Genomic DNA, 21,570 nt, shown 5'->3' with positions numbered 1-21,570 from the left:
TTTATTGGAACAGTGTTGTAGAATATTTCTAAAGCTTCAAAATGACATCCAGTTAAAGGCTGTATGAAAATCTTCTACGGCTGGTGCGTCATTGGAAAAAGAGAAAAAACTACTGTTTACAGCGAAAAACACTCTTTTTCAACATTTGCCAAACCTGAACAATCAGAAAACCATGTAACTCATGACTCCTTGAAGGTACATGATTCAAAATGGTAACAATCTCTTCGTAAATATGTGTGAAAATAGATTATCCATGATAGCAATCTCAAAAATGTTTTTCATCAAAGAAAAATCCAAAATGGCGGCCAAAGATCTGATTTCAAGAGTTCGAAGTAATATTCACCATAGTAAAACTTGTTGGAATTAGATAAATCTTCCGGATATTGTAGTATGATTATTTTGGAGCTTCCAGATGGCTGGATTGATCCGATAGTCTCGATATTATAAAAATTACAGACGATTTCTTGAAAATTGACATATTTTTGCCGTCATCTTGTTTTTTTATGATGACAAACATTTTTGAGATTGCCATTATGGATAAACTCTTTCTACACATCATTACAAATAGATTGATACCATTCCCAAGTCTGTACCTTCAAGGATTTATGCGTTTTCTAATTGTTGGGATTGGAATTTGGTGGAAAAACATGATCAATTATTCGGCTTGTTGTAACGAAGAGATTGAGACCATTTGCAAGTATCATCTCGAAGTAGTCATGAAAAAATGTATTTTATAGTTTGGCTTGTTACCTCATGCCTATGAAAAACGCACCAGAAATCATTCAGGGTTTTCTTTGGAGGGCGCTGGAGAACTCATTTTCTGACGTACAGCGCATCAAGATATATCGTTCCAAAGTTGAAAAAACGCTATAAATTTCATAAATCCTTTTTTTTCTGTATCTATTGCACAAAAAAAGTTCTAATGGAATGAAATTTGGAAAAAAGTTTTTTTGGGCTTTTGAAGGTTATAACTAAAAAAATATGCTTTGAGAGGAAAATTTTATGAAACAAAATTTGTAGAGGAAGATTTTAAAAGTATGTTCGTCTAGAAAATAGGTTGAATATCTTGAACGGTTATTGAAATACAAGCGATATAGCAAACCCCGGAAAATTTCGGCGGCCATCTTGTTTCCGAGGTGTTTGCCTGTGATTTCGACTTATCATCACGATTCTTATTATTCTAGACCTAACAAAGGAATTGAGACATCTTCCACGGCTGTTACCCAAAAATGACCACGGAATGACATTTGCACCCGGACTAAACCAAGTGCTGCTGGAGCCAAAAGATCCTGTATTTCATCATCTACAAACTCGACACTGTAAGGCTAGCTGCACACATCGATTTTTGTTCGTACGGTATTTTGCCGTCCTTATAAATTATATCAGATTAAACAGATGATGCTTGTCAAGTCCCGTTTAATCAGAATACATAACGACGGCAAAATATCGTACGAACAAAAATCGATGTCTGTGTGCAGGGCTTTAAAGTCAATAAAAATTATCAGGACATATTATTCCACTTTTTTATGGAAATAATGATCATGCTTCACTGTTCGCATACTCATCAACGGAGCCCGCGTTGCCTTTGCTTTCTTTTCAAAAGTGGGATAAATGATGGTTTTTCTTGTTGATAAACATAATTTAATAGAAGTATTGAAGTTAAATTTGAATGTCTATTCTGAATTTTACTTTTTGACCAGCTTCTCCTCTTATAAATAGGCCTATATTATTTATCAATAATTATTCTTGACAACAGAGAAACCCATTTTCCTTCACACAATAAATTAATATGCAATACCATGCAATCTCTCACTCTTATCATTTCTACCATGTTAATGTTCTTGCGAAGCATAAGTTAACTAAAATTTCAATCTCCATATCATATCCATTCAAACCTGAGTAACTTAGGATCAACATCATAGAGGATTTTCAAGATAAGGACATCTAAGGACAAGCTCTCCTCGATAGGAAAGCGACCAATAACAAGAACCAGAAGGAATAATTTGTAAAGGGGACTCTGGAATAGTTGTGGTTGAGCAAAGCACTCAAATATTCACAAATATAGTGTCAATTCAGCATCGCGATTGGAATACTGTCTTCTATTTGAGCATTCCATACAAATTGAGCAAATATTTAGCTGAGAGTTAATAGGTGAGATATAGTGTAGTGTGACAGTTGCTGGCTGCTGGCTGAGAACAATGGTGATTTACATTAGTGTGTCACGTCCTCACAGTCTGTCAGTGATAAATGCTTCGCATTAATTGTCACGAAACGTGTCAGGATAGCTGTCAAAACTATTCTCTATATCAGTATGAATTACAACTAAATTATAGGATTCAGTCCTTCGTGAGTCTCAGTGATGAACAATATCAAGATGAACACATTAGGAACGGATTTGTGAATTACTCATGTAAATTACTTCCGACTTGAAATTTGTTTTTGTACTGTTTCCTCCCACAGTATTTTGCAACATCACATCACTGAATCAAACTTCTGATGATAAGCAGAATACTGTATGAATCAGATTTATTTCCCAACTTTGATCAGCGTATTCACGATTTAATATAATTTAATTTCAATAGATGTACGATTGTGAATCAAATGAAAACCTTAAAAGTCTGTATAGTTCCGAGAATTTGTAGGATTGATCATGTAGTTGACAGGGATGTTCGTTGAAACTCATAAAATGACTACACGGTGCATCAGTGACCTTGCTACACACAACTGGCGGTGATTTCAGTTAGAATAAGACCGCTCCAGTATCAATATTCACCGGGTTAGAATAGCTATAAGTCATTCGTTTCTTGGTCATTTAAGGTGTCAAACCAATGGAAATTCATTCAAACATTACCATCTACCAGAAACAAAAAGAGCAAGTAAGGAATGGCGTCATAGCTCATCGTCAAAACCCCCAAGAAAATCCGAACTCAGCGATCAGCAGGAAAACTCTTGCTGACTCTCTTCTGCGATGTAAACGGAATAATTTTGCCTACTTCTCATTCACATCTCTTGAAAAATCAACTTTGGCCAGAAATCAGAAGTAACCGTTTCACTACAGGTGTGTTGTTACAGCATGACAAAGCCAGACCACATACTGGCCCGTTTATCAGTCCAATTATCCAGAATATCAAATTTGAATGCCTCATTCACCCACCTTATTTTCCAGACCTCGCCCCTAGTGACTTCCACGTGTTTGGATTGCTTAAAACTGCAGTGGGAGGCAAGCATTTCCAAAGTGATGAAGAAGTGAAAACCGCGGTGCACAAGTGGCTAGTGGCAAAAACAAAAAAATTCTTAAAACGTGGTATTAATGCGCTTCCAAAGAGTTGGAACACTTGCATAACAAGTCAAGGAGACTATGTCGAGGAATTATACATACAAGTTTTCCCCTAATATTGTCAAAATAAATCATTTATAACACTTTTAAGGTTTTTATTTGATTTACCTTCGTAATATAATTACAAATTTATTTTCTTTAAAAAAATTCAATAATTCAATCATTATTAATGTATTTACAATCACGGAGCTGAACTGATGTTACATTTACAATTATGATATGAATTATCATATATAATCAACAGATTTTTTAGTGGAAATAATCACAAAACGGATAGCTCTTACAAATTCTTCTTTCTCCAACTCCTTCGTGGAATCGTCTTTCTCAACTCTATTTTGCTCATCTTCTCAGACACGATTTATTCAAGTTCATGTACAAATTAGTCATAATTAATGTTATCAGACCACTCAATTATCATGGAGAAGAGTCATCTCTTCCCTGTAGTCATATTCAACCATGTCCTACTCCTCATTCAAGTAAAATAATACTGGTGATGATTCTGGAGTAAATTACAATCGTGGGGTTGAAAATATTAAATTCATAAAATATTTAAAGGAATGGCGTCAGCTGAGAGGGAAAATTAAGACACGTGCAGATTTGTGATAGTTGGCTTGGTGCTGACATGGTGGCATGGTGGCTTGGAGGCATGGAGGCATGGAAGCCTCACCCTGGGACACTAACAACTCCTCAGCTCTGCGAATTTCAATAGTGAGATCCGCTTTGAACTGACAGCATTCCTAATAAATAACACCAACTCTTCCCATTCAACCAATACTGACAGATTGAGGTAAATCTGAGAAGAGAGGAGTTGCGGTGACGGTGGAGACCGGAGAAACTTGCAAGTTGTTGTTATGCTTACAGCATAGAGTTAAGGAGTTTATATGTCTACTGAGACCTATTAAAAGTGGAACCCGAGTGAAAGTCCTCCATTAACTGTCTGAGCTAATTTCTGCATTTAGTGTTGGGGGATCTGGTACATATACCAGAGTACACCATAAGCAGTGAGATAAACCGCTAGCAGTTCCTGGTTAGCTTGGTCTCGGTCATTCCTCGAGTTTCGTTTTTCTGTGCCTGGAATTTAGTTTGATATATTTTTCTCCAAAACTGTGAGGAGCGTATAGTGCGCTGACTTTGTTCTTAAAAATCCAAACAATAACAGTGAAAACAACGGGCAACTTTTGTATGGCAACTGTTTTGTTGACTGTTGTTCAACCCCGGCTTAATGATTATAATTTATTATCTGCAGTCTCCAAATAATTTAGATTTAGCAGAGCATTTTCAGCAATTTTGTCCTTCAGTGCTGGAAACATACTATTGGTCACAGACAACCCCTATACTTGTACGGGAGAATGAAGACAGCGCGCAAGCAAAAGTTCTGTCAAGCTGTCAGGAGGGTGGATCAGTGAGGTGCGAAGAGAGCGCGCTCTGAAATGACGCGTGCTCTCTTCGTACCTCTACAATTAGAGTTTGACAAGGGTTCAAAATTAAGGCTGAATATATATATATATATATATATATATATATATATATATATATATATGAATTAAAACAGGAGACACAAGACATAAATAGATTGAAACACTTAAAAACTTACACAAAATTTCCCCCATTTCTAATGTAAGTTTTTAAGTGTTTTCAATCTATTTATGTCTTGTGTCTCCTGTTTTAATTTATATTACAAACTTTAAAGTGTCTTCTGTTATGTGCTATATATATATATATATATAACTTGGAACGTAAGTCTCCACATTAGAATGAGCAGTATCGAAGTTCTCACTTTGAGTTACTGAAGGCGTTTTCTGCCTGTTTTTATGTTCTACAAGAGCTTTAGAGAGAATTGATTAATCAGCTTCAAATTTTAAACACGAAATCAGTTTTTTCGAATGCACATGCACATTGTGCATTGCAGTATTGCACACCAATAACTTAAACACAATATTATTGTGGAAATGCTTGAATAAAGTTGCAATAATTTCAACAAAATAGAAGTCTAAATTACTTCTATGTTGTTGAAATTATTGCAGCTTTCAAGCAGGTTGGAAATAATTTAGCAGAATCGTACTACAGTGAAAAAATCAACTCTTGAAATTAGACACATAAATATAATCAACCCTGAAGAGACACACTGGGGTGTTTCACACCCCAGGGATTTTTTTTCTGTTCTGCAGTTGACAATATCAAACAGATGATCAATTTTACCCAGTCTAAATTATGTTTGAAGCATTGTCAACTGCTCTCCACCACTTCCAGTCAGTAATAGCATTCTACAACGTCAGCTCATCTTGTTCTTCGTTTGGAGTGTCTAACACCCCAGAGTGTCTTCTACGTAGGACTTTTATCAAACACTTTTTTACAAAGAATTGCTTGTATTGACCACTACGAATGTGGTATGGGATGATGGATCAGATTGGAATAAATGCTATGATTCTCTACAACTTGAGGTTGAAAACAATAAAATGAAGAGACGTGAGTTTTTGATGAATTTGTCATTGGCAATGATCAAGCCATCCCTTCAAACCAGATTAGGAGCTCCAACACTAAGGCGGAACATGGTACTTCTAAATTTAGTATAAATATTGATAAGCAGTGCTTTACTTTCGATTTCTGTATGCACTTGAAACGAAAATGATCAAGAAATGATGAAGTATGGGCTAAGTACTTTTCTTCTATATATTTTTCAAAGAAACATGCAAAATTGAATTGGGGTGTTCAACACCCCAGTGTGTCTACTGTGTTAGCATAAAGTAAGTGTGTCTCTGTAGGGTTAACAGTTAACATGAATTGAAGTTCACTGGAATCCATGAAAATAAATTTGGCCTAAATCAAATCAAACACAAACACAACTGGAGAACACTAACAGAAATCTACAATATTAATATTTTTCAATATTCACCATTCGGTCCCCAACACGTCGATTTTTGTTGAAGTGGTTATTGAAGAAAACTAGAAAATAAGTAGTAGCATGTATATTTATATATATTATCAGGGAGAACGAAGATCTGTCAAGCTGTCAGAAGGGTAAATCAGTGAGCTACAAAGAGAGCGCGCACTGGAATGAAGCGCGCTCTCTTCGTACTCTCACGAAAATGATTTATGACCAACCTTCATCCAGGTAGGATGCGCGTCCTCTTCGTACTTTCGTCCGGACTAATTGTTTGTCATTCACCATACAGGATCACTATCCATAGTGATATTCACTTGAACTGCCAACAGCGGTTGACCGGGACGCATTGTTTAATATACTGTCTATATAAGGGAATCTGTTAGAAGAGAATCTCACTAAAGAAACAATTATCCCCTTTGACAAAGGACGACAAGCTCTTTATCATTGACAGAGAAGTGATAAGACAAATTCTAGCTTTGGGCTGATGCTTTCTAGCTAATAAATTCCAACTTTTCTCCTAACCAAGAAATGATTCACTCCATGCAACTCTTAATGAAGATAGAAGCAGTTGTCGAGATAAAGTATTGTTTCAGAGTGGGAACTCTGTCCACAGAATTATCCAGTATTACATAATGTTAACAGTAATAACTATGAATTTGCTACTACCACTACTACCAATAACAAAAAATAAAACGACTCTTTTAGGAAGAGCCTAAGTGAGTAAGAAAGACCCATTCTATGATTATATCAAAATATTCTAGTATCAATGAGTATCTAGAATTCAGTCCTGTACGAAGATGGCTGCCTCAGGGATCCATTTTGGACCCCCTTTTATTTTTTATTTGCATAACCTAAATAGCCAAATCACTGACAAACTCACAAATAGCCTCGGAAATCGGACCGGAATTAAGGATAATAAAAATAGGATTGCTAAACAAAAACGATTTGGAACTATGGATACGTTGAAATTAGCCACGTGGAATGTTAGAGGAGTGTCAAATAAGTTCATTGAATTGAATGATTGTCTGGGTAAGCAAAAGGTTGACATAGCAGTTATAACTGAAACGAAGAAGAAGATGCAGAATACAATGGATTTGAATGATTACTGGATGGTATATAAAGGAGTTCCGCAGAACCAAAGAGCGAGTGCAGGAGTTGCCATCATGGTCAATAGCAAATGGAAAGACGCCATTCAAGACTACACATATATAAATGAAAGGATACTATCTGTTAGACTCAAAATTGAAAGAGGATATCTAACTGTGGTTAGGATATATGCTCCAGATGAAGGAAAGAGAGAAGAAACGGAGGTGTTCTATGACAATCTTCAAAAAATAGTGCAAAGGATATGCAAAACAGATCTTGTGGCGATTGTTGGAGATTTTATTGCAAGAGTTGGAAATATCCCTATTCCAGGTGTAGTAGGTACTTTAGGAGAAACTGCAGTGAATCACAATGGGAAAGAATTGAGACAATTTGCTTCTTTTAATGGCCTCAAAATTACAAATACATTTTATAAGAAGAGAGATATTCACAAGTATACCTGGAGTGCTACAGGCTCGAGATCCATCATTGATTACATCATTGTAAATGATAAGATGAATAGTCTGGTACAAGATGTGAGGGTATATCGAGGCTGTGATATATATACTGACCACTATCCCCTGATAAGTAAAGTGTTGATCCTCAAGAAATGGAGAACTGTCAAGAACAACCAAATTCAGAAGAGTGAAGTCTTCAAGATTAATCTTTTACAAGATGACAGTAGAAAAGACTTGTACCAGAGGAGGTTGCAGGAGATTCTTTTGTTAGTTCCAACTGCAAAGGATATAGAGACAGAATGGAGGAAAATCAAGTCATGTATCCAAAAGGCAGCAACTGAAGCACTTGGAAAAAGGTTGAAGAAGAGTAAAAGACGACTCAGAGTTTGGAACCAGGATATAAAAACTGCCATAAACGAGAAACAAAAGGCCTACCTTATATTTTTGCAGAAGAGAACGCAAGAAACTAGAAACTATTATATGCAAAAGAGAAACATTGCAAAACAATTGGTGAGGAAGGCTCAACAGGACTCCTGGGAGAGGTTCATTAGTGTCATAGAAAATGATATACATGGTAGACAGCAATGCGCTTACAAAATAATGAGATCTCTCAACAGGAATGAAAAAGATAATGCTGCATTGAACATGATTTCGGATGATGAATGGAGAGGACATTACAAGGAACTCTGGTACTCTGATAAAGAAGGCATGACCATTCCTCAAGATCAAGGCAAGAATAATTCTGTAGATTTGATAACAATGGATGAGCTGCAGCTAGCATTGAAAAACATAAAAAACAGGAAGGCTGCAGGCCTAGATGGAATAAATGGAGAGCTTTTTAAGTACGGTGGATTGTTCTTGGAATTAAGATTCTTGCATCTTTTGAATGAATGTTGGGTGAAGTGCATAATTCCAAAAGAGTGGAGCACAGCGGAGGTTATATCTCTGTTTAAAGAAGGAAAACGCAATGACTGCAAAAATTATAGAGGTATAAGCCTTTTGAATGCTGGTTATAAAATATACTCGAGAATACTGAATTGTAGAGTTAAAAATATCGCTGAGGCAGTTTTGAATGAAGAACAATGTGGATTCAGAAAAGGTCGCTCATGTTCAGACAACATTTTCTCCGTAAAAAGAGTGATAGAGAAGAGAAGAGAGTTTAATCTTGAAACGCATATGGCTTTCATTGATTTCGAAAAGGCTTTCGATAGAGTGAATAGAAGTATTATGTGGAAGATTTTGATTAAAAGAGGTTATCCTTTTCATCTCGTAAATGCTATAATATCACTGTACCATGATACACAAATAATAATCAATACAGGTGATAAACGACTGGACGAAATGGTAGTCAACCAAGGAGTGAGACAAGGGTGTAGTTTATCACCCACTTTATTCAATATATATCTTGACCACATTTTCCAAAAATGGAAATGTAGAGTAGGTTAAGGAATAGAACTTGAAAAGAACGTTCACCTGAATGCATTGTTATTTGCTGATGATCTCTGGATAGTGCAGGACAATGAAAATGACCTCCAAAGATCAGTCCATATCCTCAATGAAATAGGTCAGAGATATAATTTAAAAATATCAACTAAGAAAACAAGAATTATGGCATTCAGAGGCAAATATTAATTTAATTTCAAATATTATTGTTATTAATAATACAGTTTTGGAACAAGTTTCTCAATATACATATCTAGGAAGTGACATTAGTTACAAAGATGAATTAGATATTGAGAAGAGAATAGGAAAGTTTCAAATGATATGTGGAAATATCAGCAGGACTTTGGGTTGAAAAGCTAGAACAGATACAATATTATGAAATTTTATAAGGTAATGGCCGCTCCAGTCCTCCTCTATGGTAGTGAATCATGGGTTACTAAGAAGCCACTTGAAAGTAGAGTGCAGGCAGCCGAGATGAGATATCTCCGAAGAATCAAGGGATGTGATAGAAGAGATCATTTCAGGAATGAAGATATTAGGAAAGAATTGAAAATCTGCAGCATGAATGAAAGAGTTACGGAGAATCGGCATCAATGGAGGGAGCATGTTCAAAGAATACCATTTAAAGTCTATATTTATCAGCAAGTAGGCAAAACAGATGTTGGCAGACCACGCAAGCGTTGGCAATAATAGGATTTTTTATGTTTATTTGAATAATTGGCTAGATGTGAGTCGGAACAGGTTGAAGCCTAATCCTTGTTTGTAAGAAGAAGAAGAAGAGAAGAAGAAGAAGAAGAAGAAGAAGAAGAAGAAGAAGAAGAAGAAGAAGAAGAAGAAGAAGAAGAAGAAGAAGAAGAAGAAGAAGAAGAAGAAGAAGAAGAAGAAGAAGAGAAGAAGAAGAAGAAGAGAAGAAGAAGAAGAAGAAGAAGACCTAAATAGCCTCCCCGCAAATGTGCATCTAAACCCAAATCAATTATCTTTGCTGATTATTCAAATTTTCTAATAACAGCTAAGGACAAAAATTGACTCTAATTGGCTGGAAAATGAAATAATAAAATATGAGAAAAGTAGAATTAGGATTTGATGAAACGCATGGAAATAACTAATAGAAAAAGTATTTCATCACATAAACCAATAAATAGAGGGGATAGAGGATAAATTAACAAGATGAGTGAGTGAACTTTAATAGTCTGAATACCAACTACAGCTATTGGAATTCCAGTCAATAGTTACAAGCTGATAATAAAATATCTATGTTTTTCAATTGATGATAATTACTAGTGAGCATTAATCTGGATCTTTTAATTACATAGATAAAATTTTCAAACTGTGATTAAGTCAGGAAAATAATGATTCTAACATGTTTACTAATTTCATCTCTTATTTATTCATTAAAGTAAATAAAGAGAGAAATACGAATTGAATCTATGTTATTCAATCGATATTTCCAAATAATCAGCTCTTTCACAACATGGAAGGAATGCAAGAGCACATTCTTAACACCAATAAATTTATCACTCCATTATTTTACATTTTTGTCTCTTGAATCTATAGTTTCCAGCTCTTATCAGTTTTTTTTTATCCATTCCTCAACCCGGTGGAGCTTCTTTGAACATTTTCTTCCATCTTCACTTATTATTTCAACTAAATATTCCACTATTGTATCGAAGTTGTTGTGCAGAGAGTTCCATTAAGGTGCGTACAGACTGTCGCTCTGCTCCGCAACCGAACGTCACTCCAGCAGAGCGATTGATGATCGACCGGGGAGCAACAGTGGTTCGACCGGGGAACGCGAGAAGATCTAACATCTTCCGTAACGTTCATGATGGGTGCGTGGGTGAAGCGACTGTGGTTCGATGGAGGAACGAGGGCGGTACGAGGGAGGAGCGTGCTCGGTGCGGGTTGGAAGCACGTATATGTGTACGCAGCTTTAGAATTGTAATAGTAGGGAATTGCATTCAACAATAGAGCAGAAAATTAATAGCCTCTTTCTTCAATGTAACTTACTGAACGCAAGGTCTACTGTTCACAGAACTACTAGTCTTAGTCATCCAGTGTATTTCCTAGTAATTACAGTGTTGATGTACTTTCTATTCTTCATGACACAAGATATGGATGGCCACTTATCTCATTAAAACTACATAAAACATTCTAGTCGGATGTTTCAGATACATACAATTCTTACAAAATATAAATAAAATTCCAACATAAATATCAACAAAACCTCAATATTTCACAGAAAGAAACATGTTTGTCCTACTGATGGCTATTCCATTTCATTGTAATTATTCTCACGACCCCAATCCATTACACTTTTTCCCGCGGTTGCTAGCCTACACACTCTGTATGCTGGTGAATTTCGCATGAATCATATTCCACTTTAGAATGGGGCCGCGCGGCATTGCACACATATAAATATTTCGGTGGGTATTGTGGGTAAGTTTTGGGGCGGGGGCAAAAGGGGTAGGAACCGGCGACTAGTCTGCCAAGTCATTAGATTCTGCTCATAGCGTAGCTCCGCCGCCATCACACCCTTTAACTGATTTACACTACACAAAGCCAACTATGTGCGTGTAATCCAAACCACAAGAGTATAATTACGCCGCTACCGTACAGGCAACCGAAAAGTCTGCTTGCAGGTAGCCTGTAGGATACAGTATTTGCAGTGCAGAAACTGTGCACCAACTGAGCTGTGTCCAAATCTGTGAGGTGATGAGTGATTTTTCTCGAAACACCGCCGTTTCTCATTAACTGAATAATAATTGCTACCGGCTGAGTTTTGGAGGAAATGGGATACATTAATTAATATCCTCTCCAGTGGTGTTGTAGACCCAAATATTATTTACAGTAAATTTTACAGTGTACCGTATCTATTTTCTGTAAAAATTGTTATTGTATTGTTCGTATAATTGTTATCGTTATATCTTTATAATAATTGATTTGATTTTGCGCTCTTGTGGATAAACAAAATATATAATGTCTGTTCAATTGCTATTGTGGTGTCTCTATAACTGTTGGTGTATTTTTGTATAGGTGTGTGTGTACGTAATATCTAATATGAATCCTAGTGTAACTTATAATTTATACAGTAGTTATGAGTGCGTTCTATTAGTGGAACGTGAAGATCGTGTTGAAACGAGTATCGTGATTAAATCATCAGTATCTCACCACACATAATACATGCTTTTTACGTTATGCACAATCAGAAGAAGATCATAGAGATATGCAATTTGATGCATGTTCCTGTCAGCTCATTGAATAGTTCAACTGATGTTGATTTTGTACATTTATGAGATTTGTCATGGATGGATTTGATGGAAAAATATCAGAGGAGGATAGGGAAAAATGACAAAATATTAATCGAAGATATAAGAGAGAAATTGGAAAATTAAAAACAACAGATATGACAAGAGAGAGAAGAGAGAAGTAAGAAGGGAAACAATAAGAAAGAAAATACTGAGAAGAAAGAGCTGAGAGCTAAGAGGAAGAGAGGAAGGAATAGGAGAAATTTATTTTCGTTTTTAAGATTTCTTGGTTCATACAATAAAATTGAAAAATTCTTTCTCTTCATAAACAAAAGATTTTTATCACATGGAAAAGTCTTGATTTACATTGATTACACCGTTATCAACTCCTCATTTACTCCCTAAATGAGGATTCCAAATTCAATATTATGATCGTGTGTGGTCTACAGTATTCTAAAGAAAGAGATATGAGAGACTTATCAATAAATTATATGCGTGGAGCTGATGCATAATATTTACATTGTATCTAGCAGAGAGTCTCCTCTCTAGAAAAGAGACAAATAACAAGACTCATCAAAAATGAAGAGGAAACTGAAGAATCAAATCAAATAAAAATATGGGGATGAGAGAAAATAAAATATGATTGTAGAGTGAGAGAAATGGTGAGTATGAATTGATGGAGGACTGAATAAGAGAGACAAACAGACTTTGGAAGTGTGGAGGCGTAATGTAGGGTAAAGGCATCTTTCTAAATCCACAGTTATAGTTGGCTGCAATCACGTAAATGCATGAGGCGCAGCATGCTAATGGTGACATCCTCTATACGTTCTCTCAAATATCCGCCATAGTGCGTGCATTATTAGCAGCAGCTTATCTGTCAACTACTGTTAGCTAACAGTCTTCAATTATCAGTATTGATGAATGACTGTTTTTCTTTTTTCGTTCGATTCAGATCCAAGTTTGTTATGCAATTGACATTTGCGATTGGTGAATGGAAATGGGACAGAAAGACTCAAAATCAAAACCTCATCATTTTTCAATGATAATTATTAGCAGATTTATTCAAGTACTGACTGAATTAAAAATCATACATTTTTCAAGTCTTGTTTGAAATCAAGTGTTGATTTTTCCTAACGCATCCTTCTGTAGTCTAAACTCACTAACACTACAAGGTCACAGATACATTTTTGAAATGTGTAGTCAGAGAAAATGTATACTGTTTTGAAGATTGTTCTATTATAAGGTGTAATTTACTATGTCTGAATGGTCAGTTAATAGTTGGACAACAAACTCTCTACTCAATCATGTAAAATACACCCTCCCTTCTAGGATTGACACAGTCTATTTAAAAATTTCTGTGACGATTTCAGCAATTCTGTAATTCAGTAATCTCCATCCATGACCAGCACTTGCAGGATAGATTGCGTCAAAAAAATAGAATTGATAACGACTATGAAATGATCAAGATGGTAGGTCAGTCATGAATCTCAAAAAACATTGAATTGCCTCTTCATCCAGGGAGTTTAGTGTCAGACTCACAAGCTTCTCACGAAGTACCCTCTTGAAGATTCTTTCCCTCCTGCTCACGGAAATACTCCGGAATTCTGTTGCATATCTTAAGTGCACGGACAGGGAAACTATTATTAATGATTACTGTATGTACATTCGATTTCTAATAACGTTTGATATTTCAACGGCCACATGAAATTGGAACCCTTTGGAATCTGGAATAACTGAATGAAGATGAAATTTGGATGAATTGAAGTAATTGAGTAAAATACGTCTTACACACTTTACTCTTACATAGAATGGGAATTCCATCTGAAATCATCTACATCAAACAGGTCTGAGTGTGAGATAGTTAGCCTTACAAAAACCCCAATGGAAGACATGTCAATATAAAACCCATTTGAGTGAGGAGAATACCCTATCAATTTTATTCAATAATTTAATGCAATTCTCACATCATGACTGAATAGTAATCTAAAAGTATCAGTTTTTTCATATTTCTCTAATTTATAATTCTGGTATCTCATATTGGATCAAATTCATTCTATAGAGTCATTCCAAAAGTGCCAAAATCATACGAAAATTTTATTGTTTACAAACATTTCAATTTCACAAAACTCAATGTTAATATATTCCATGTAGCGAAATATTCATTTCAAGCTGTATCATTAAATGAGAATGCCATTCAAAGAGAGTATCCACCCCAAGAGTATTTTGTATGATATGTGTTCTGGAACACTTTGATGGTTTAATACTCCAAGCAAAGCCTCAAGTACCAGACAGTGTGTACTGCTTGGAAACCTCAATGGCGGGATTTGAATTTCGTTTCGCGACATGACATCCAATTTGCTGAATCTAGAGGAATATTTCGCACCTCGAATTCACCTACTATCAGCTCACAACTGAGTGAATAATTGGAATGATGTTATCGTCAACGTTCATAGGTGGAAAGCTATTCACTGAGCATTCTGGCCGGAATCCTTTTCAGAATTGTAAATCATGAATTGAAACGTTATTCGAAACTCTGAATATTGCCTTTATAAGTGTGAGAGAAGGGTCGTCAAATTTCAATGAGTTTCTGGAATTTCAAATTCAACTACAGAATCAGTTTCTGGAATCTTCTCAATTGCAAGTCTTCTATTTCAATATTATGTGTAGTAAACCAAGAAATACTGTGATGATACAATTTAAATCACAAAATTGGGTGTGTGTGTGTGTGTGTGTGTGTGTGTGTGTGTGTGTGTGTGTGTGTGTGTGTGTGCGTGCGTGCGTGCGTGATCTCCCAATTAACGGAACGACTTGAAAATGGAACTTAAGGTCCTTACACTATAAGTATCCGACACGAACAATTCCAATCAAGTACAATTCAAGATGACGGATAAAATGTTGTCAAAAACAGGTTTTTTCGCGATTTTCTCAAAAACGGCTTCAACGATTTCGATCAAATTTATACCTAAACTAGTCACTGATAAGCTCTATCAACTGCCACAAGTCCCATATCTGTAAGAATTTCACGAGCTTAGCCCCATCTATGCAAACATTGATTTTAGATTCCCAATTATCATTCTTCAGATACAAATTGAACAAAAAATTTCAAGTGGAAAGGATTGAGCATGAAAATCTCTACAATAATTGTTCAGTAACATTTTCACCTAAAAATGGAAATAAGCTCAAAATTTGATAAAATTCAATTGCAAACTGTTGGCAACTGTTGATTCTATAAAATCATTCATTATGAAGAGATAGCAGCCCTTGTGTATCTCCAGCGTTATAGTCCTGTCACCAGCTGGCTCAGATCTTAGAATAGTAGACTTGAGATGCGCGTGAACACTAGCGTCAGGTGATCAATTTTCATAACGGCAAGGAAAGTTGTGTGAGGGCGCCCAATACCTACTATTACTTACCTACTTCGAGTAAATAGTAGGTATTGGTGCGCCACACCAGATTTTTTATGAGTTGAGCCACAATAACTGTGACTAATAATTCATTTTTATGAACAAGAAACTCATGTAAAATAACTTATTTTTTGACTGATAATTTTTATTAATCAATAAAAATTTCGAACTTTTGATTCCAATCCCAATTATTTTCGAATAATGTTTGCAATCAATACAAACTATGAATGAATCTATGAATTATCATGGATGAATATAATAGATATTTATCTTCTCTAATTATGATAAATTCAAAGCCAAGATGGAACTCAACCAATGATTTTATTTATTGGTTTGACCTCAATGAAATCGAAGATATTTATCAAATTCAAATCACTTAGGATAAGAATAGAACTAAAAAGAAAGAAATTTGTGTATGTGTCAATGAAATTTCATCATACAGTAGTTGAAAAAACGATATAGTAGAATTAGATTACGGTTTATTACTTTATCAATTTTATTTCCCTGTAACTTTTTTACTACTCGTAATTCTAAATCGGTTTATTTTTGACATAATATCAGTCATTGTTAATGACCGGAGTTATTTATTACTGTACTCAATCAGCGACCTCCAACCAGAGAGTAATAATTATTACATTTTATACTAGACTATACTATCTGCCTAAAAGCAATCAAAGTACAATCATTCGGTCACAAAAACAATAAGAAAAACGTATTCAATAATAATTAAGACAGCACACTATGCAAAATACCTCACCAGTGAACCACTAGCGACTAGCCCTAGCCACAGAATTAATAATAGCAATTCTCTTATAATTAATAGAATTAATTATAAGAGTTTTCTCTGCCCTAGCCTATTGAATTTTTCATTCGGTGAAAGTACAAAGTATTACATATATCATGCATAATTGTTAGCTCAACTATTCGCGAGACATTACTCCAAAAATAGAGTGATTGATTTATGTAAATGTGACCGTTCAAAGCGTGCTCCTCCAATAGTAGAAGCTACGCTATAGTTATTAAGCATGTATAAATAAAAAGTTGAGAAGCGGTAATTCAGTGAATGGGTAACCAACATGTCTACAATAGACTCTTTATCAGTATAATTATTATCGAAACGCCTATACGCGTAATTACTCTGCCTAATTCGTGTAAAATTTTGGATTATAAAAATTAAGGAAATGGCGGATAATTACTAAAAAACCATGTTTTTCAAGATTTTCTCAAAAACGGCTCTAACGGTTTCCTTCAAATTTATACCATGGATAGCTATTCATAAGCCCTATCAACTGACATGAGTCTCATTTCTGGGAAAATTGCAGGAGCTCCGTAATATTCTTGAGAAAAATGGTGGATAGTTACTAAAAAACCATGTTTTTAACGATTTTCTCAAAAATGACTTGACCGATTTATTTCAAATTCATACCCTGTATCATCAGCTCTATCAACTGGCTTGAGACTCATTTCAGGGAAAATTGCAGGAGCTCCGTAATATTCTTGAGATGAATGGCGGATAATTACTAAAAAATCATGTTTCCACGGTTTTCTCAAAAACGGCTCCAACGATTTGTTTCAAATTCATACCCTGTATAGTTATTTATCAGCTCTATCAACTGGCATGAGTCTATTTCCTGGGAAACTAATAGGGTCCACTCCATCCTTGAGAAATGAACTTTGTAAACTGACATGAGTATTTTGTTCTTCTCGGGCATGAGGTAGGTAGGTAGAGCAGTTTATGAAAAAACACATAGTCGAGATATTTCACCTGTAGAACAGCTGTTTTGACGACTTTTAAAAAAATAATCGAATTTCACAATTTACACAAAGGTAGAAGTACTCTGAAAACAATTATATATATACACATATACAGTAGTCTGATCGTAGTTTCAAATATGTTGCCGCCAATCGCCATTATGTTATTCCCCTAAATTATTCTCGTTTAAGAATGAGGCTTACAGTTCAATGAGCAAGGAAAGTTGTGTGAGTGTACCACACCAGATTTATTGGTTTCTCGAATCAAAAACTATGTATATTAAGCACTTGACTGTCATAATATAACAAATTAAAGCTTACATAATTTCCTACAATATCCATACCACAACTTTTTTTATATCCCCTCTAGTTTTCGATATATCCGCTCTTGGAGGTGTTAATATTCTTGAAAAAACTGTTTTAAATTTGAAAGATTGAAATTGGCTTCATTTGATACTTTTCTTAAATTCTTGACAAAAGAAGTTTTTTCTTTTGTCAAATTCACTAGAGTTTGCGATGTTGTTTAAAGTTTCGTTCCCATTTCAGAGTCATTATTATTAGCGTATGGCTTTCAATGGTGAGGAGACCTAAGGGTAGTTCCACCTTGCCGTATAATAGTCCAATAAGAAACATTGGGAAACCGGACACTAAGGTTATAGTGAGCACAATACTTTGAATAAAAATATTGAGTCATTAATATCATCATGAAATGCACTCGAAATTAAAATAATGATTAGATTAAAATATACATTACAATTTAACTTATCATTGTGATTTTAAGAAAATTAGGTTGCAACATCAAGGAAACTCAAACATAGGACCATTAAAAATTAAAGTTAGGCATAGGAAATCAGAATAATAGTGGATGATGAGGTTATCATTTATTTTTGTCAAAGATTTACCTTCAAACTCATAGGCTTAAAATTACTCAAATTTCTACATACAAAATATTATTATCAATTTTATTTTTCAGGCTTTATATTGAGTTACACTTGGCAAAATATAACATTGTAAAGGTTAGAAAAAGTATTAATTAACTACATTAGGATATTTCTATTTAATATATTGATTTTTTAGCTATGGTTTAAAATGTTGACATACAATCTTAAAAAAATCATGCCCCCCCAAAAATTTTGATGGCGAAAATAGCGCCATGCCCCCTTTCTGGGCACCCCTGCTTAGTGGAAAATATCTCATTTCAAGGGAAATTTAAAATCTCAGTACGCGTCTAATGCCTAGTTGAATTGTTTTTGATGTTTTAAATATTTTTTATATATGAAGTAGGTTACCGCAAGTGTCTTCGTCTACCGCGAGGTGACCGTCCCACTTCGCGCCCTGATAACAATCATTATCCTATCGAGGTTCTACAATCGATATCTTGTCGACTTTCGATATATCAGTTATATATATAGTTTCGATATATCGAACTATCGATATAAAACCAAACTGCTTGCTTCATCTTGTGATTTCGCTGTCGGAAAACTTCGTATTTTTCAGAAGACTTATATCGTTGAGTACTGTACATTCAATTTTTGCTCTTCCATTGTATTTCAATTGCTAAACCGGTTTCCATAATATCCATAGTTGAACTAGTTCGGAATCTAATAGGTACTACTTAGATACAAGAAGGCCACTTTCCGGCAAGACTTGGGATTACTTTATCTCGTTATGTGAATTATGATTAATATTATGAATTTTATCTAATAAAACAAGTATCCACATTGCTTGAAATTAATAGTCCACGCTCTGGATATACATTTGTTACAGATTCTGTAGCTGCAACCAACATGCCTCATCGCTACAAAAAATCTTCGGTTACCAAAGAGTGAGATATTTTTTAATAGATGATATGTGATTTTTTGAAGTGGATCCTATTTGTTTTTAATGTTATCATTCATTTAAAAGGTTTACAGTTGGTTTTATTTTGTCTAACTCTTGAGATTGAACTTGAATCCAAATATTTTTTCAAAGTTAGATAAATTTACCCCATCCCATGGGTAACATTATCTCTTATTTTCAAAAAAAAATATTGAAGTGAATAAAAATATTCACTTCCTATCTTCTTATATCGAAGAATACTCTTTGAACACTGCTGAATACAATAAAAATATTAGTTAGTGATTTCTTTGAACGTGAAGTATTGATCGCAAGCTATTTAAAATTTCAACTCCCAAAAATAAATTGGTAGGCCTACATAGTTTACCCGTACAGCGTACAGTAGTTGAAACTGTAATAAATTAATGTAACATTTTTTATAGTTCTCAGTATATTAGATATAAATATATTGTATATATTAGGTATATCATATCAAAACTTATATTGTGAGTGAATTATTGAAGAAACATAATTCACATTGTCCATTCACGAGTATAAAATATTGTTGAATTTTTAATCTATGAACGTTACTGACTTTACCGATACACAACCCTGGAGCATCTATTAGATAAACATTATATGTATTCCACAAAAATGTAGACAAAAATATATGCATTAATTTATAAACGAAAGGGGAAATTTAATTATTCCACTGAATCTCATTAATGTTGATAAAATGAATTGAACAAATTTGTTACAAACCTATTTCCTCATTGGTGATTTTAGCTGCAGACGCCAAGTACACAAGTAGACAGGCAGTCCCAAGCTGAACAGCAACATGAAAATGATGGTAAGTCATCGCGCATTCAATGCTTCTCAATAAATTAATCCAAAAGAAGAACAATTATTTCACTACCTATTATTTTTCTCTACATGAAAATTTTACAAATCTACACTATAGCACACATGTTCAGTAAATCGGGAAACAGTCAGTACAGGACTGAATCTGTATTTTGGGAATCACAAATTTGGAGGACATGATTATAATTTTTTGGGGAAGGCGAAATCAGTGATACAGCAGTTCCGTATGGACTTGGATAACTCAGCGGACGCACGCGACACGAATCCACCTACACTCTACGGAAGCTAACAGCAGACTGCAAGTTTCAACATGAACGGGCGCACGCCGGTCGTGTGCTGGCTTCCGGAAACACCCGAACAGCTCCGAGTTGGCCCGAAGCACGCACAAGACAACCGAAAGCCCTCAACTCAATGGACATGGTATAATATACCATGTATAAGAATATTCTCTCTGCTTGAATTCGGGACTGGTTTCAGCGGTAGTCTATCTGACTACAATCAAAAGATACAAACCTTTTAAAACGAATGTTTATTGAATCTGTCACTAGGTTTTAAAATTTTCCAAGTGTGGAATATTTTCCGAAAAAAAATTAAGGATAATAAAAATTAATAATAATAATTAATAATTATTAATTAATAATAATAATACAGAATCAGTTTCTGGAATCTTCTCAATTGCAAGTCTTCTATTTCAATAATATGTGTAGTAAACTAAGAAATACTGTGATGATACTATTTAATCACAAAATTGGGTGCGTGTGTGTGTGTGTTTGTGTGTGTGTTTGTGTGTGTGTGTGTGTGTGTGTGTGTGTGTGTGTGTGTGTGTGTGTGTGTGTGTGTGTGTGTGTGTATGAGTGTATGTGCGTCTGTGTACACGATATCTTATCTCCCAATTAACGGAATGACTTGAAATTTGGAACGAAAGGTCCTTACACTATAAGGATCCGACACGAACAATTTCGATCAAATGCAATCCAAGATGGCGGCTAAAATGGCGAAAGTGTTGTCAAAAACAGGGTTTTTCGCGATTTTCTCGACGATTTTGATGAGATTCATACCTGGAATAGTCATTGATAAGCTCTATCAACTGCAACAAGTCCTATATCTGTAAAAATTTCAGGAGCTTTGCCCCATCTATGCAAAGTTTGATTTTAGATTCTCAATTATCCACCTTCATATACAATTTGAACAAGGAATTTCAAGTGGAAAAGATTGAGCATGGAAATCTCTGCAAGTAATGTCCAGTAACATTTCCACCTAGAATTGAAAATAAGCTTGAAATCCGAGA

At 34.9% G+C, this 21,570-nt stretch overlaps 1 protein-coding gene across 2 annotated transcripts in view; it reads right to left on the bottom strand.

Moving 5' to 3' along the window:
* LOC111051989 (hemicentin-1) overlaps positions 1-20,579 on the bottom strand; it is a 731,812-nt gene extending 711,233 nt beyond the window's left edge. For both annotated transcript variants that reach the window (XM_039427471.1, XM_039427469.1), the window contains exon 1: positions 20,184-20,579. In XM_039427471.1, coding sequence (XP_039283405.1) covers positions 20,184-20,280 — 97 coding nt within the window. In that variant the 5' untranslated portion in view covers positions 20,281-20,579. The remainder of the gene's footprint in view (positions 1-20,183) is intronic.
* Between the last annotated feature and the right edge of the window lie 991 nt (positions 20,580-21,570).

The sequence above is a fragment of the Nilaparvata lugens genome, chromosome 4 (assembly GCF_014356525.2).
Source record: "Nilaparvata lugens isolate BPH chromosome 4, ASM1435652v1, whole genome shotgun sequence".
NCBI lineage: Eukaryota > Metazoa > Arthropoda > Insecta > Hemiptera > Delphacidae > Nilaparvata > Nilaparvata lugens.
The sequence above is the reverse complement of the archived record's forward strand: the minus strand, read 5'-3'. Positions and strand labels throughout refer to the sequence as shown.